Source organism: Lepidochelys kempii, chromosome 2, assembly GCF_965140265.1.
Source record: "Lepidochelys kempii isolate rLepKem1 chromosome 2, rLepKem1.hap2, whole genome shotgun sequence".
NCBI classification, from domain to species: domain Eukaryota; kingdom Metazoa; phylum Chordata; order Testudines; family Cheloniidae; genus Lepidochelys; species Lepidochelys kempii.
The window spans coordinates 189,712,541-189,731,049 of NC_133257.1; the positions used below are offsets into that span (position 1 = coordinate 189,712,541).

The 18,509-nt window shown below is 37.6% G+C and overlaps 1 protein-coding gene across 3 annotated transcripts in view; it reads left to right on the forward strand.

The window, feature by feature from the left end:
- LARS2 (leucyl-tRNA synthetase 2, mitochondrial) overlaps window positions 1–18,509 on the forward strand; it is a 110,542-nt gene that overhangs the window by 10,143 nt on the left and 81,890 nt on the right. For all 3 annotated transcript variants that reach the window (XM_073333148.1, XM_073333149.1, XM_073333150.1), the window contains exons 4-5: window positions 10,964–11,055; window positions 14,973–15,033. In XM_073333148.1, the coding sequence (XP_073189249.1) occupies window positions 10,964–11,055; window positions 14,973–15,033 (153 nt within the window). The remainder of the gene's footprint in view (window positions 1–10,963; window positions 11,056–14,972; window positions 15,034–18,509) is intronic.

The following is an 18,509-nucleotide window of genomic DNA, read 5'->3' on the forward strand; positions in this document are numbered from 1 at the left end:
GAATATGCAGTAAATGAATGACCATTTTTTTAAAATAACAAACCAAAATATATCTTTGAATGTATGAATTGGAAAGATTTTTTTTGTACTTTATACAGTGAGAAAGTAAGTTTGGGTTTTGCAGGACTATACATTCTTAAATTTCTTATTTTCCAGATAGAAATTCATAATTTTGATATTCAAAGCATGTATTATTTTGAAATGTTTTTCTTGGTGCAAATTTTAAAGTTAGAGAGTAATGCCATTTATACTTGGTTGCTTTCCTTAAGAAATGGATAATCTTTGAAACAATGTCACATTTAAGGATTCTGCATAAAGATGTAAAACTATTCTCTTCTGTCTGATCCTGTCAGACAAGTCAGATAGGTCCCACTTGCTCTAACCCAGAATATAAATCAGATGAGTCTCTTTCTTAGGTAATAGGGGACTTGGCGGAGTGCCAGTGTGGTTTACAGTGAGAAATCCTAGACCTGGCCATGCTTGGGGAGAAGCTGAGACTGAGATTTATGTTGTTGTTTAACTTCTCAATAAAGGAAAACTCGAAAAAAGGCACTTAGTTTGGACATTATATTGAGTTAAGAGCAGGGTGGGAATGCTGCTTGCTTATATAGGCATTATCTACAGGAGAAAATTTTACTAATTTAGATAAATTGGTTTTATATTGATTTAGCTTAAGTGGACTTAAGTTAGCTCAATATGATGCTTAAATAAGAACAAGTGTCTACACAAGGGAATTACATGTATTTAAATTAGTTACTAAACCAATTTATGTAAATAAATCTGTATAATTTGCTCAGGTAGGTGGTAGGCTGGTATCTCTATGGGGACAGAGTTAAGCAGTTTGGGTACTATTTTGGATAAGTGCGACTTCAGTGTTTCATCTTTCCAGATTTCCAAAGTTTGATTTTTTTAAAATTTAAACGCTAATGTAAACCAGTAATATTTGCCTGAAACCTTAATTTCATCTTAACAAAAATTTGGGGGCGGGGCTTGGTGGGGGAATGTGTATTTGCTGCTCTCTTTCTTTCTCTGTTGCTTTGGGATTTCACTTTATCATAGAGCACCAGGTGGTGCAAATGACGTGTCGCACTTAATATGAACAAGCAAGCAGGAGGGCTTCACTAGCAACAGTCTTGTCCAATTGCAGTATAGTAACACTAGCAACACTAAAAACTAACTTCCATATGTTTTTTCCAAGTATAATGTCATATGAATATATAGTCACATTTGAATATATGGAAGAAAGATGTAATAACAAGGCTTCGCTATATTACTTATCAAAAAGTATTTTTGTAATGTATGGAGAGTCATTTGTGAGACCTGCAGAGACAAATCCTCAGCTTGTGTAAACTGGCATAAGCCTATTGAAGTCCATTTTATGTCTCCTGAGCATCTGGCCCACGATCCATCGAGAATGGCTCCACTTATCCACAGTTCTCTCACTGGACTGAATGTAAACCTAAAGCCCTGTCATGCACCTGGAATAGGTTGTTGAATAAATGACTTCTAGTGTAACATATCTGTTTAAAGGACAAGTTGTTTATGTTTTAATTATTGAAGACAAAATTTGAAGACAAAAATCTTAGCGCAAACACCACAAACTATACTGTTTCCAAAAACGTGTACTTAAGTAATAATACTGATGTTTCCCAGGTACAAGTACAGTTAAAACAGATCTTCAGATATGTAGTGTTAATTACAAATCTTGTTACAAAACTTAATTTAAAAATATGCTATGGAAAATCAGTTTGTAGATTTAACTTACAAGAAAAGCACTCCCTAAAAAAACTAACTTCAAACCAAAATAAATCTTAAGTTACTGCTTTATCTTCATGTCTCCCTGAATTTACACATACTCTTATGTAAGTTCAAAGAGAAAAGCTTTGTGGCAACCTATGACATTTTCTTTTCTGTATTTTTTAAAATATTTTTTTCTTTATTTTGAGGGTGATGAGTCCTTTACAAACCCTAGAAATATGCCTGACATTTTTTTCAAAGTCATCCAACCTGCCTCCATTTGAGGAAAAAAATTCTGTTGCACCATGCTATAGTTATTAATGCGATTTAAATCATGGAATAAGCATATCTGCATTTGTCACCATGACAATTTATACTGGTGCACTTCAGTTGTGATCATCATTAGCTTTTACTTCTACTAGCTTCTCCTGAGGGAATGTTGCCCATTTTGTTAAATTGTTAGATGGTTCATGTGTTTCAGATTAAGTTTATAGCACCGTGTATATCTCATGTGAACTGAGTCAAATTTGAATCCAGTTTTCCAAAGGCAGATAACTAAGATGTTAATTAGCTGGCTGACTCGCAAGAAATCGTTGGAGATGCAATTAAACATAAGAACATAAAAGATTAAGGATGCGAGACCTCATTGTGTTGTCTAAGCAGTTTTGGTTGTGTGTGGACATAGCATAAGGCACAGAATAATTTTGCATTTTTTATTTCTTTTGAGAACAAGAATAGAAATAAATTAGAGCATTACATAAGCAGAGTTGTTATGATGATAGAAGTCTGTGGGTTGATTTTTTTTTTTAATTGGGCAGTAGATTAGCAGAATGTTAATAGGAAGCACTCTGTTGCAGAGAATTATTGAAATAGTGCTGCTTGCTAGATTGTATATAGTAGTCAAATATTCACAATTTTAATGTTTCCAGTTGTTCCTTGCCTGCCTGACTTTTAGCTGTTACATATCAGTTTCTATTACCTGGTAAATTTAAAAGGCACTTTGGGAACATGCTCAGAAGGCAAGCTTGTTTTTAAAATTTCATTCTCTCCCTAATGTGGAGGTAAACAGAGGAATATAGGATTTGTCGTAACCTACCAGACCACTGGTCCTTCAAATTCTTTATCGCTTAAACAAGACCCTTTGTTTTTGCTTGATGATGTCTTCTCCTTCCAGCTTTAAAATAAATAAAACCAATATATAAAGTTTATTAAATGGGTGTATTTTTTGGCACTCATTGTAGAGTCTGAGCACTTTAAGAAATTTCAGTCTTCATAATGGAATGCAGCACACCATGAAAGAGATATTACAGTTCTGTGACACACTATTCCTTATATAACAAAGACTCCAAAAATGCAAACAAGCTCTTTGTTTCCTTTTAGCAATTAGGCAAAGGTCTTTCAATTGCTTTTCATGCCTTCTCTAGTCAGATTGATAGAGACATAGAGTTGAATATTATCAGAATGTTGTTAATCTTGTATCATGTAGCACTACTTGATCTCACCCAGCAGTCTCGCACATACGTGGAATAAGGTGTCTGACAAGGCAGAACATAAAGAGATTGCACAGTTGAAAACCTTCTGAGAGAAGGGGTTTGAGATCTCTCTCAGAGGAATGGAGGGAACTATCTTAAATCTTCCTCTTCCAGTTCTGTAGTCATGTTAACAGGGCCTCTTGGCTAACAATGACAAGTCACTGAGCATCTGACTTCTGTCCATTGTCGTGACAACATGGACCACATCAAGAGACTAGCACAGTTGCTCTGCCATGACCTAATGTTAAGCTTGATTCTTTGGAATCTAAAATCTTTCAAGATATCACTTTCTCTTGGAGTTGGCCCAACTGCACCCTTTTCAGGGATCTTTTCTAGAAAGAAGAGGCTAGAGACTGTGTGGGGTAATAGTCAAGAACACAGTATGAAGTAACCATTTTATTGTTGTAACTTCATGGGCCTCATATAAAATATCAAATGCACATTGCAAAATACAAGTCTCTAAATAGCTGTTGCTTCCTAATAATATGAGTAGTTTTTGGCCACAAGCTTGTTGTGCTTGCCCTTCTCTATATGATCTCACCCGCTGTTTGTTAGGTTAAAACCTCTGCTGAGGTAATGTGGAACAAAAGGAGCAAAGGGGTGTATTTATTTGGTTAAGAGCTTTATTCCGTTCCTGATGATGCTCCCTCAGAACTAACTTATTTCTGTCTCTAAATGTCCTTTCTGCTGACTCTCTCACCATCAGATTAATAAGTGTTAGGCATCCTGAGACTTACAGAGAAGAGCGTGAGCTAGGAGAGGGGTCCGTTATTTGTTTTGTCTTTACCTTGTGGGTAAGGGAACAACTATCATCTGTGCTGAGAAGCCTTGTTAGGATGTCCAAGTGAGCAGAGTTGGTCTGTTGGTTGTATAACCACAAGAAGTAGTGACCTTTGTCTTAAGTCAATGTCAAGTCAAAATATAAGAAAGTGATTGACTTTCTTGCATTTCATTCGTTCATCTGTAATGCTGGGGGAAATAGTGTGTTTTCTGATGGTGCCTGAATCACTGCCTGTACCTAAGGAACTGATTTGCATACACATACGTCTTTTAAACTGTTTTCTTCCTGTCCTTGTTTCTTTGTTTTCCTTCTATTCTTTTCAGTATTATTTGAATTTGGTGTATCTTCTAATATAAAGTAATGTGTGTATTTCATGCATTCTTCCCTGATTTCTACCCTGTATTTCAGTACTATAGAAATCATACTCAGATGAATAGGCATCTTTCTATTGTGCTTTGTCCATGTTAACTTAGTAGACCTTAAGTATAGTATTGAGAGCTGTGTGGGGACTACTGCATTTTGTCAGTAGATTCATATTCCTAAATCTGGTCAGAAGAAACAGACATATTACCCTTTAGACAATTGCATTTCACAAACCTTTCAAATCCATTCTCACTATAGAGGTAGAAGAGACAGTGAACTTGAAATTATTTTCTCTAATATATTGTGTGCGCTACATTAGTCTCTATGGCAACTACATAGATACATCTATTCTGGAGTTAGACTTGTGGATATTTTTAATGTCTATTTAAACTAATGTTCCATTAGGAAATCTCAAATGTAAATATTTCTTCAGTCCTTTAATTTTAGGATCACCTTAGATAGCTGTTAGAGTAAAATATCTTTTGTTGGTGAAATTCTTAAATTGATTTCCTAATTAATAGACATTCCAGATGTTGACTAAAAAAATCTATGTGAGGAGATATCAGTACTGTACCATCTTCAGAAAGGTAAATATTAAATTCCCCCCAAAGTTGATAGACTTATGTAGGAAGACACAGAGTACAGTGATTGCATGTTTGTTATTGTAATGAGAGAGACAAGGTGAGCGAGGTAATATCTATCATTGGACCAACTTCTGTTGGTGAAAAAGACAAGCTTTCAAACTACACAGAGTTCTTCAGTCCGAAAAAGGTAATTGGAATGTCATAGCTAAATACCAGGTGGAGCAGATGGTTAAGTATTAGGAGTAAATACATGTTGAAAGAGACCATTTAAGATGACGTGGGCAATTAGGACAAGCACAGGACAAGGAAGGGTTAGTGGGTTACAGATTGTTGTAATGAGTCATAACACCAGTATATCTGAGTCCATGATTTTTAGAGTCTAGCTGAGTTGTGAATTCAAGTTCCGTGTCTCATCTTTTGAGGGTGTTGTGCAGATTTCCTTTGAGGATGAGGACTGATAGGTCAGATATAGAGTGATTGCTTTATGAATTTCCACTGAATGTATCCGATGAAGTGAGCTGTAGCTCACGAAAGCTTATGCTCAAATAAATTTGTTAGTCTCTAAGGTGCCACAAGTACTCCTTTTCTTTTTGCGAATACAGACTAACACGGCTGCTACTCTGAAACCTGCTTTGTGAAAAGAGTTCGCCCATGGGTAATAGCATGTTTTTGTCTTTTATCATGTTTGTGTGAGTTCATTCGAGAATGTAATGGTTGTCTAGTTTCACGCACATAGTTGTCATTGAGGCATTTGATGAGGCTTATCACATGTGTTAGGTATGTATAGGACCCATGGATCTTGAAAGGTGTGTTGTTGTGAGGGGTATTGATCACTGTAGCAGTAGAGATATATCTGGTGGTTTTGCATCTGTTGTTGTTGCAAGGTCTGCTGCTGCTTTGAGTTGGTCTTCTGTTGGGAGCTTACTTCTGATGATGAGAGTTTGTTTAAAGGCCAAAAAATGGGGTTCAGGAAAGATTTCTTTCAGGATGTGATTCCCATCAAGTACGGCTTGTAATTGTTCAGTGATACCCTGTATGGGTTCCGGTGTGGGGTGGTAGGTGAGGACTAGGTGTGTGTGGTCAGTGGTTTTGTTTTGTTTTCTGTGTTAAAGCCTATTCTTCCAGGTGGCTCATTGCATGATGCAATCTACTTTTCTGTTGGAATGTCCTTGTTCAGTGAAGGCAGTTTTAAGTGTGCTGAATTATATATACTGGACTTTCTCCTTGGAGCATATTCTGTGGGATCTGAGTGCTGGGCTTTAGATAACAGGTTTCTTGGTATGTCTAGGATGGTTATTTGATCTGTGGAGATGAATGTGGGGATCTGTAAGTTTCTTGTATTTAGTTGTATGTAGGGTTCCATTGTTGGAAGCTGATCATGCTGTCCAGGAAGTTGATGCTGGTGTGTGGGTACTCTAGAGAAAGTTCGATGAATGGGTGGTGAATGTTGAAGTGGTCAAATCTATGAGGGAGTTTAAATTGTCTGTCCGGAGGATGAAAATGTCATTAATATATCTCAGGTATATCATAGGTTTCCTGGCACATTTTTCCAGAAATTCTTCCCTTAAGGAGGCACATGAACAGGTTAGCATATTTGGGAGCCATCCTACTGCTCATGGCTGTTCTCATGGTTTGGACAAAGTGTTTGTTGTGAAATGTAAAGTTGTTATGGGTGAGGATGAAATGGATGAGTTTAGCGATGTTTGGGGTGGATATCTGAGTGTTCTCCGTTGTCTTGTTGATATATGAGACAGACAGCGATGCAGTCATGGTGAGGTATATTTATTGTAATGGAATTGTAGGGTTATGCTGTGGCTGTTAAGCAGATGTATAAGGAGGGGGTCCATGCTAGCTAGCTCGGCCAAACTGTTTCTGGGGCCACTGAGGAAAACACATGAAAGAACAATGGCTGTGACCCCCTTTTAATAGAATGTTGCACATGCTCCCTCTTCCTGCACTGGTCAGGAACATCACACAGCCGCTCTGGGGAGTCTAGCCAACAGAGGAGCTACATTTTCCTGGTCCTTGCACTTGGGGATCATAAGCAAAGAGTGAAAGAGTCATTGTTCCTGCTCAGCTGCCCTTCCACATCCTTACAGAGCCAGATATAGATTGGCCCTTGAACCCAGAGCAATTATTCAGAAGTGTACTGTAGGCACATTTCTAGTTGTACAGAAAGATGGAGATTATAATGGGAGGTGGGAGAGAATTGTAGAATAAAATGCTATTTCACCAAATGTAACAGCTCTTTCCATTCCAAATCCCTCAACATTTAAACAACAGTCAGGAAGAACTGATGAGAGGATGCTTACCTTCAGTGTCCCATTTAAAAAAGAAACCCCATTAAAAACCATTTAACAGAATTTTTAGTTAAGCAAAATTTTAATTTAATCTATTTTATATCAGCCATTTTGATTTTTTGAATGGCCCCAGCATGCTTAAAGGGCTGTTGTTATGTGGTGTCGGCCCAAAATGTGTCTCAACATCAAATGATTGTAATCTCAGGGAAGTGGAGAATGTATTTTTGTTTCTGGATATGTTTAAAATAGGGTAGTCAAGCAACTTAAAAAAATTAATCATGCTGTTAAACAATAGAATACCATTTATTTTAAATGTTTTTGGGTGTTTACTACATTTTCAAATATATTAATTTCAATTACAACACAGAATACAAAGTGTACAATGCTCACTTTATATTTATTTTTGATTACAACTATTTGCACTGTGAAAAACAGAACAAAAAATGTTTCAGTTAACCTCATACAAGTACTGTAGTGCAATCTCTTGATCATGAAAGTTGAACTTACAAATGTAGAATTATGTACAAAAAAGCTGCATTCAAAAATAAAACAATGTAAAACGTTAGAGCCTATAAGTCCACTCAGTCCTACTTCTTGGTGAGCCAATCACTCAGACAAAAAAGGTTGGTTACAATTTTCAGGAGATAACGCCGCCTGCTTCTTGTTTACAGTGTCACTTAAAAGTGAGAACAGGCGTTCGCATGGCACTGTTGTAGATGGCATTGCAAGATATTTACGTGCCAGATGCGCTAAAGATTCATATGTCCCTTCATGCTTCAACCGCCATTTCAGAGTACATGCTTCCATGCTGATGATGGGTTCTGATTGATAATGATCCAAAGCAGTGCGGACTGATGCATGTTCATTTTCATCATCTGAGTCAATGCCACCAGCAGAAGGTTAATTTTCTTTTTTTGGTGGTTTGGGTTCCATAGTTTCCGCATCAGAGTGTTGCTCTTTTCAGATTTCTAAAAGCATGCTCCACACCTCGTCCCTCTCAGATTTTGGACAGCATTTTCAGATTCTTAAACCTTGGGTCGAGTGCTATAGCTATTTTTAGAAATCTCACATCGGTACCTTCTTTGCGTTTTATGAAATCTGCAGTGTGTGTGTTCTTAAAATGAGCAACATGTGCTGGGTCATCATCCGAGACTGCAAAAACAATGAAATATTTGCAGAATGTGGGTAAAACAGAGCAGGAGACATACTATTCTCCCCAAAGGAGTACAGTCACAAATTTAATTGATGGATTATTTTTTTAACAAGCATCATCAGCATGGAAGCATGTCTTCTGGAATGGTGGCCAAAGCATGAAGGGGCATATGAATGTTTAGCATATCTGGCATGTAAATACCTTGCAACACCAGCTACAAAAGTGCCATGCAAACGCCTGTTCTCACTTTCAGGTGACATTAAAAATAAGAAATAAGCAGCAGTATCTCCCGTAAATGTAAACAAACTTGTTTGTCTTAGCAATTGGCAGAATAAGAATAAGGACTGAGTGGACTTGTAGGCTCTAAAGTTTTACACTGTTTTGTTTTTTGAGTGGAGTTATGTAACCAAAAAAAATCTGCATTTGTAAGTTATACTTTCACGATAAAGAAATTGCACTTCAGTATTTGTATGAGATGAATTGAAAAATACTATTTCTTTTGTTTATCATTTTTACAGTACATATATTATTAATAAAAATAATAATATAAAGTAAGCACTGTGCATTTTGTATTCTGTTTTGTAATTGAAATAAATATTGAAAATGTAGAAAAAAATCCACAAATATTTAATAAATTTCAATTGGTATTCTATTGTTATAAGTGCAATTAATCGTGATTAATTTTTTAATCACAGTTAATTTTTTTTGAGTTAATCGTGTGAGTTAACTGTGATTAATTGACAGCCCTAGTTTAAAAATCTGCTTGGTAACTGGAAAAGCTACAACAAAAAATACACTACCTATTGCTTTGTTAGTGCATTGTTTTTTGTGTAAATCTATGCTCTGGAACTCCCTGTGCTAGCTTGAGTCACAGTTAATGAACAAATATTCTTTCCAGAACTGAGCACTTTGCTTCTAATGTCTTTGATGGAGCTGGTGCACCAACAGAGGAATAAAATAGTGCAATATTAGTTTTTAATCAGTGTTTAAAACGCAGAATGTTGGGGAGACAATATCCGTTAAATGTTGATGCTTATATAGAGAGGTGGTACTGCAGGCACTATATAAATATCTAAGGGAGGTGCTTTTTGTTTTTGTTTGTTTTGTATGTTTCAAATGGGAAAGAACCACAGTTGAAGTCAGGAGATCATTTTTTGTTCACGTGTTTGGTGGATTACGTCAAATTAAGCGTAAAAATAACTCAAAATAATAAGAAAAGGAGTGCTTGCACCTCAGAAATTAGTTATTTTTTCCGGGTAAAGGTATTAGCATTTGTCTTCATATTCAGCTTCTGATATTATCATTGCTAGGTTCCTGAGTCACTTCACTAGGCATTTACACTACTGGCTTGTTTGTTTAACTGTTCCTCCTTTTTTTTACAGACTTCTAAAAATAACACAGGGAGCTTTTTACATAATGATTATTTTACATAATGATTATTACAGGGAGGTCAAATTTTATGTCTTGTAAACCTTTTAAATACTATTCTTATCATCTGCCGCTGCTAATCTTTTATATGTAATAGGTCATAATTACTGAATTTGGTAACATTTAAAATGGTAAGAAACTCTGTCTCTTTTACAAAGCACCTATCACTGTACTATCTAGACACATTTAACGGCAACATTACTGAGGTGTTAAGTTAAACCATTTTTACACTATTACCATATATTCAGGAAAAGAAAAATGCTGCTTGAATATACTGTGCTGCTGGCTTACTAATCAGTTAGTTATCAGTAGGAAAGCTATGTACAGGTTGCACCACTTTAAATCAATATTTTTGTTTCTGTAGTAAACCTTGGGTTTTGTTTTTTTTCCAGTTGTCATTTAATTGTCATCTTTCTAAAATAATGTGTATAAAAATCTTCAGCCAAAATTCCCAAGATTGTTTTCACAAAATTTACTGAAAACTTTTTAGGGTCTCTGTGTTTTGCTTTGCCTGTATTATTTGGGGCTATTTGAAACTTTTCCCTTCCCCGTTTCTCACTTTATCCAATTTTTTTATTTTGGTTTAACAGGCATGTTCCAGTTTGGATCTGACCTAGAGCTATGCAACAGGTTCTCAGATATGGGAATTTGTGTCCAAACGCACTTGTTCTTCATCTTTTCACCCTTTTCTAGCATAAAGATTTGTATTACAACAGCTTCTTTTGACTCGTAATGTCAGTTGCTTTGTGTTTTGGTATAGTTAGAACATTAGACAAATTACAGAGGGTTGATATTATCATTGTTAACCCATTATTGAAATAGTGACCGTGATGCACTATGTGAGTGATCTATAGATTAACTACTCCTACTGCATTCATGCTTCCTATGTCACCAAACAACAGCAGGCAAACATATTTCATATTTCCATTAAAGCTGAACTAGTCCCAGTGGCCCTTTTTGGAGTGACTCAAATCAGGGAAAGCAAATGCTGAAGTGTGAAACAGTTCATTATTTTGAGCCCTGAAGATGTTACTAACTCCATTCCAGAGAGTGACAAAGGATAACATTTTTCATTTTTGTTACAGGTGATAAATCCGATGGGATGGGATGCATTTGGGTTACCTGCAGAAAATGCTGCAATTGAACATGGGCTGCACCCAGCAAACTGGACACACAGGTATTTTTTATTTACTTTATTTATACTGTGATTTTGATAAGTACCTAATGAACTGTAAGTTGGTTAAATTTTAAAAGCGAAAGTATATCACTGTGATTTTATAAATTCAAGATGTGATCTACTCCAGATCGCAAGTTGTAGAAGACATAGTAGTTGCATATTATAAATAGGACCCTACCAAATTCACCGTCCATTTTGGTCAATTTCACGGTCATAGGATTTTAAAAATCATAAATTTCATGATTTCACTTATTTAATTCTGAAATTTCACGGTCTTTTAATTGTAGGGGGTCCTGACTCAAAAAAGGAGTTATATGGGGGAGTTGCAAGGTTCCTGTAGGGGGGATTGCAGTACTGCTACCCTTACTTCTTCAGTGCTGCTGGCAGCGGTGCTGCCTTCAGAGGTGGGCAGCTGGAGAGCTGGCCAGGAGCCCAGCTCTAAAGGCAGAGTCACTGCCAGCAGCAGTGCAGAAGCAAGGATGGCATGGTATGGTATTGCCACCCTTGCCTTCTGCACTGCTGTCTACAGAACTTGGTCTTTAGTAAGTAGCTGCCTCTCTCCAGCCACCCAGCTCTGAAGGCAGCGTAGAAGTAAGGGTGACAATACCACAACCCCCCTGCAATCCCTTTTGGGTCAGGACCCCCAATTTGAGAAACGCTAGTCTCCCCCCTGAAATCTGTATAATATGGGGTAAAAGCACACACAAGACCAAATTTCATGGGGAGAGACTATATTTCACGGTCTGTGATGCGTTTTTCATGGCTGTGAATTTGGTAGGGCCCTAATTATAAATGTGACATTTCCCAAACTCTGAAATCAGAGAGAGAGAAGAATAAATCCAAACCTGTTTATACTGGAGAAAAGTGTTGGTGTAGAGTACATAACTGAGGGAAGATGAGTTCTCTGGCTGGATTTGCTGACATTTTCACTATCAAATTGGGGTTGGAAGATGATTGGCCCTTTGTTTGGGCCTGACCTTGTGAAGTGACAAGCATCTATATTTCCTACTAAGTTCAGTGGGAGTTATGAATGTTCAGAACCTCTCAAAATTGGGTTCTCCTTCTCCCATTACTTATTGACTGTTAGTTTTAATAATACTGAGCAGAACTTTCTCTGACTAAATCAACATTAATTTTTGTAGATGATATGTCTACAGATCTCCTATCTGCAATTAATTTGTTTACCACCTAGAGGGTATGGTGGACTTGGCCATGTATTCATTTTCTACTTTGACCTATTCCCTTCTCTGAAAACCTCCTCTGCCCCGTACCTTTTCACTTGGACAGATACTGAAATTGTTTAATTCCTTACCCACTAAAATATTAGAGGAGGCAAGGAAGTCAAATTGATTTTGTTAGAAATAACTAATACTATGCATTGGTAATTTATGCTATTTGCCTTATATTTATTGCTTGCATTTTCTTTCTACATTGTCTGGAGGAGAATATAGAAGAAAACAAATTACCATCTAGCAAAACACTAGGAATTGGCTTTTGTTCTTTTTATTCTCCAGAGATGGAACAAACGAAGGCCTTATATGTAATGCATGGCAGACAGTCAATTATGTACTACATAAAGGTAGTTCAGAGGAAATTGTAGACTGCTGAACTCATAGAACCATTGCACATACGCTTGGCTTTACTATATCTGTTCAGTGTGTCCCCTCTGGGAAAATGCATATCTATTATTACCGTAGATTACTTATTGTGTTATCTCTGAGGAAGCTGGGCAGTACATTGGTGATCACCATCTTCTTCCCATCCCCTGTGCTAAACCTACTGTAGCCTGAATTCAAAGCAAGGCTGTCTAAGGTACTTACATGGCCCCCATCATGGTAGTATCTGAGTACCCACAATCTTTAATGTACAACACCCCTGTCGAGGTAGGGAAGTTATTATTATCCTCATTTTACAGATGGAGGACAGAGGCACAAAGAGGCTAAGTAATTTGCCCAACATCACTCAGGAAGTTTGTAGTGGATCAGAGAATTGAATCTGGGTCTCTTCTATTTTTGCTGCCCTCTTATTTTTAGATGTGCCTCTTCCCTAATAACCTAGCCTGGGCAGTTTTTTGTTTCTCTTTTCCTTTAAGAGTAAACTGCTAATGAAGCTTTTTGTATTTATGTAGCTGAGTCCATAAATCTCAGAAAAAAATACAGTTAAGCCTTTTGTAATAACATTAATTTGCCCACATTGTGTATACTATCTGTAAGCTATCTATACATTTAAAATAACTGCACATATTTGCATTTATTAGCTCAATGTGAGAGTCCTAGTATTGTTATGGAAGCCTTATCTTTAGCATTTCCTAGTTTATTTCCCCTTTCCCCTTGGGATATCAGGACTAAATAGGCAACTTTAACATTGCACTATCTAGTCTCTTTTTTATTGGTTCAAAAATAGATTTATTGCTTTTTTGACTTCCCTCGCATCATATGCTAATAGTTTCTGTTGACAAAGTAGTCAATCCCATAAATCTCTTTTATAGTGAAACATGTGTGCTATTAACTTAATTAATATTTAAACACTCTAGGACTGTTATAACAGAACTGTTTTAAAGCAAATTAACAATTCATTGCTGAAACTGCTTACAGTAATACACTGATACTAAAACCACATTTGTATTTCCTATTGTTTTTATTTGTACTACGTCATAAAACTACTAAATGTAGATAATTAAAAATGAACCTCAGTTAAGTTGTTTACTGTGTGTGTCTCTTTTCCTCTTTTAATAAACACAACAAACTAAGGCCAGGTCTATACTTTTGTATATAGGTCGGTTGTGGTGTAATTTTTTAATGACACTTTTATACTAGCAAATGCCCTGGTGTGACTGTCTCCCAATCCTAGGTGTACCCTAGCCACTGTCCGATCCTTTCTCTTTAACTAAACCAGAGTATTTCCTAACCAAAATAAAAAGTTAAAAATTTCCAAAATGTTAATTCTTACCTTTAATTTCCATAGAAATATAAACATTTATGAACATCCAATTATGTTCCACATTGTTATGCCATGTAGGAGGCGCATATTTGGGAATCCTCCTTCACTTCCCTCTGCCAGGACTGGTGGAGAGCAGTTGTGTTCTGATACTGGTGTGCAGGCCTGTATGCACTGGGGGGAGTGTACTGACCACCATCAAAGGGAGGATATTGTGGTAATTCTCTTCAGTGAAAAGACTTGAGAGCAAATAATGCCAATATTAGTTAAAATTTTAAAGGAATTCCTTTGCAGTTTCTCGCATGCTACCCCTAGTAAATGGGAGGAGCTGCCTGTAAATATCCACAATGCCACTACGTTATCTACCTTCAAATCTCTCCTTAAAATGTGACTGCCATGATGCCTACAAATCACTCAGCAGTGGTAAGGCAGTTGTTAAGAAGATGTCACAACACATTACACTTATCACTGTCGTCTCATTGTTACCTGGTGCTCCCTCTGTCTGTTTCTTGTATTCTCCTGATAGGTCTTGTCTTATATTTTGATTAAGTAATTGGGGGTAGGGACTGTCTTATTGTTAGGTATGTGTACAGTCTGTAGCACTGTGACGCTGGAGGTTCTACTGCAATACATATACTAAATAATAATGGGAAAGCATTTTCTCCAAAACTAAAAGTTGTCCTCTTCTCTTCAATTACACTCAAGGTAATGGCAAAAATCAGTGTGTAATGTAGGTGGTCATTGAAGGTTGAACCAAAATGCACAGGAAGCCTTTAAAGTGGCCACATAAGAAGGATTTGCCTATTAGACAACTACTTCAGTTGGACTGCATATATAGGATAATGATATTTAGCAGTTCTGTAGTGCCTATCTGGGTCAAGAGCTTTACAGGCATCTGACAACAAATGTATTACATAATCAAAAATAGTTAGGAATATTTTTAATACTCTTAATTGTTTCATATTTTTCTTCTTTTGCAGTAATATTAAACACATGAGGGAGCAGCTTGATGCACTAGGTCTGTCTTTTAGCTGGGAACGGGTAAGCTTTTTTTCTCTTTAAGTGTATGCTTGTTTTGTTTATGTATGAAAACTATTCAAAATGGAATCGGTGTAATTTTAGGTAAAACAGAAACTGGGTAATACGTGAATCTGGATGGTCACTGCTTCAGACTGTTACACACCATAATTATACTTGAAACAAATTTGGAAAACTTAGTTGCCAAGCTTTTTCCCTTTTGAGATACTCACTGACACCACTCTTTTCTGCATAATGTGGGGGATGAAGGAAACACTCCTTTTCTTTTAGCATTCATCTCAGTTTTGCATTAGAATAATTTTTCCCTTTGCTTTTTTGCCCATCTACAGTAGAACTTCACAATGCCATAGTTAAGGCATTGTATCAATAGTTCTTTTATAAACCCTATGTTTGTGTGCCCTAAAATATTACCTGTAAGCAGAAATTTGCCATATTTGCACTCCCTCTGTTTTTTTCCCCCTTTTCTGTGGTTGTGGTTATCAGAAAGTAAACAAAAAGTTACTTTTTGAAAAGACACTGCTATCTAAATTTTTTAAATGATGTCTTTGGTTTATAACGTAAAGAGTGCTAAGTGAAGTTCCTCCTATGATATGGCACTATGGAAGAGAAGGATAAAATAGCTAATACATAAATTGGCTCTAAGTCCATGTATGGTAAAAAATTGTTAAAGGACTTGTACTACATATTTCAGTAAATGTGTTAAAATTAATCTAAATAATAAACCTAAGTGCTCTTAGGAACCTTTTCTGTTTGTTGGATAAATGGCTTTCCATTTAAATATTTTTCAGATACTAGTTTGTGGTATGAAATTCCTTATAGGAATTAATGTGTTTTTAATTTTTAAAAGTATGTAAAGATATGATAGATCAGAGATGGAAAGGAAAAGTTAGAAAGACATTTTTGCTTATTAACCCTGCCTCTTCTCTCTTGTCTTAGGTGTGTGCATTGGAAATGTACACTATATGATGTATGTATGGCCTTGCACAATATATAAAATGTATGTCCCAATGCACACTTCATAAAGTGTGCATTGAATCAGGCGGGGCTCCTGTGCATTATAAGATATATATTTTCAGATGTGCTTTCTTAATATGCACATATTTATCATGTGCAGGGAGTGAAGAAACTGTTCAAAAATAGTCTCTTTAAATGCTGGATTATTCTGTTGTTTAAGAGACTGTAAAGCACTAGCCTGTATTATCATAGTTGTCTATATCATCATGGGAGAGCGAGTAGGAGGGAAGTGTATTGGAAGCTGGAAGATCTATTTAAAACAGAAGTGCTTGAGAAGCAGCTGTTACCAAGGCTTTTAAGGTAAAGAAAATCAATCAAAAGACTGTGCAATTATGGAGATAAGAATGAAAATTTATTTATTTCTGAAGCACCGTACATAGCAGGGTTATTGCATTTACCAATAGATTGAAGTTATTCACTACCTTTGTATTCTCAGTGGTAAACTTTTGATTATTACTTCAGTATGATTCTGCATAGAAAGGCAGAGGTGTTAACCTTGGGTTTTTACGGCAGGACTATAGCTCTGAAAAGAAAGAGGATTTGTTTTCTGCATGCCAGTATAAGACCTGCCTTCTGTTTTCATTAGCCTTAGAGGTAAGGATGCTTGGTTATATGGCTAAAGTCTCAGAATCGTGCCACCGCATGTGGCAATGAGATCACTGTTGCTGTTTTAGTGAGATTACAGTTCCCCTGCATAGCCAAGAAGATGCTTTGGGAAGAACAGTCTAGGAGAGGAAAGTTCACCCAACACATAGAATCATAGAATCATAGAATATCAGGGTTGGAAGGGACCCCAGAAGGTCATCTAGTCCAACCCCCTGCTCAAAGCAGGACCAATTCCCAGTTAAATCATCCCAGCCAGGGCTTTGTCAAGCCTGACCTTAAAAACCTCTAAGGAAGGAGATTCTACCACCTCCCTAGGTAACGCATTCCAGTGTTTCACCACCCTCTTAGTGAAAAAGTTTTTCCTAATATCCAATCTAAACCTCCCCCACTGCAACTTGAGACCATTACTCCTCGTTCTGTCATCTGCTACCATTGAGAACAGTCTAGAGCCATCCTCTTTGGAACCCCCTTTCAGGTAGTTGAAAGCAGCTATCAAATCCCCCCTCATTCTTCTCTTCTGCAGGCTAAACAATCCCAGCTCCCTCAGCCTCTCCTCATAACTCATGTGTTCCAGTCCCCTAATCATTTTTGTTGCCCTTCGCTGGACTCTCTCCAATTTATCCACATCCTTCTTGAAGTGTGGGGCCCAAAACTGGACACAGTACTCCAGATGAGGCCTCACCAATGTCGAATAGAGGGGAACGATCACGTCCCTCGATCTGCTCGCTATGCCCCTACTTATACATCCCAAAATGCCATTGGCCTTCTTGGCAACAAGGGCACACTGCTGACTCATATCCAGCTTCTCGTCCACTGTCACCCCTAGGTCCTTTTCCGCAGAACTGCTGCCTAGCCATTCGGTCCCTAGTCTGTAGCTGTGCATTGGGTTCTTCCGTCCTAAGTGCAGGACCCTGCACTTATCCTTATTGAACCTCATCAGATTCCTTTTGGCCCAATCTTCCAATTGGTCTAGGTCCTTCTGTATCCTATCCCTCCCCTCCAGCGTATCTACCACTCCTCCCAGTTTAGTATCATCCGCAAATTTGCTGAGAGTGCAATCCACACCATCCTCCAGATCATTTATGAAGATATTGAATAAAACCGGCCCCAGGACCGACCCTTGGGGCACTCCACTTGATACCGGCTGCCAACTAGACATGGAGCCATTGATCACTACCCGTTGAGCCCGACAATCTAGCCAGCTTTCTACCCACCTTATAGTGCATTCATCCAGCCCATACTTCCTTAACTTGCTGACAAGAATACTGTGGGAGACCGTGTCAAAAGCTTTGCTAAAGTCAAGAAACAATACATCCACTGCTTTCCCTTCATCCACAGAACCAGTAATCTCATCATAAAAGGTGATTAGATTAGTCAGGCATGACCTTCCCTTGGTGAATCCATGCTGGCTGTTCCTGATCACTTTCCTCTCATGCAAGTGCTTCAGGATTGATTCTTTGAGGACCTGCTCCATGATTTTTCCAGGAACTGAGGTGAGGCTGACTGGCCTGTAGTTCCCAGGATCTTCCTTCTTCCCTTTTTTAAAGATTGGCACTACATTAGCCTTTTTCCAGTCATCCGGGTCGCCACGAGTTTTCAAAGATAATGGCCAGTGGCTCTGCAATCACAGCCGCCAATTCCTTCAGCACTCTCGGATGCAACTCGTCCGGCCCCATGGACTTGTGCATGTCCAGCTTTTCTAAATAGTCCCTAACCGCCTCTATCTCCACAGAGGGCTGGCCATCTCTTCCGCATTTTGTGATGCCCAGCGCAGCAGTCTGAGAGCTGACCTTGTTAGTGAAAACAGAGGCAAAAAAAGCATTGAGTACATTAGCTTTTTCCACATCCTCTGTCACTAG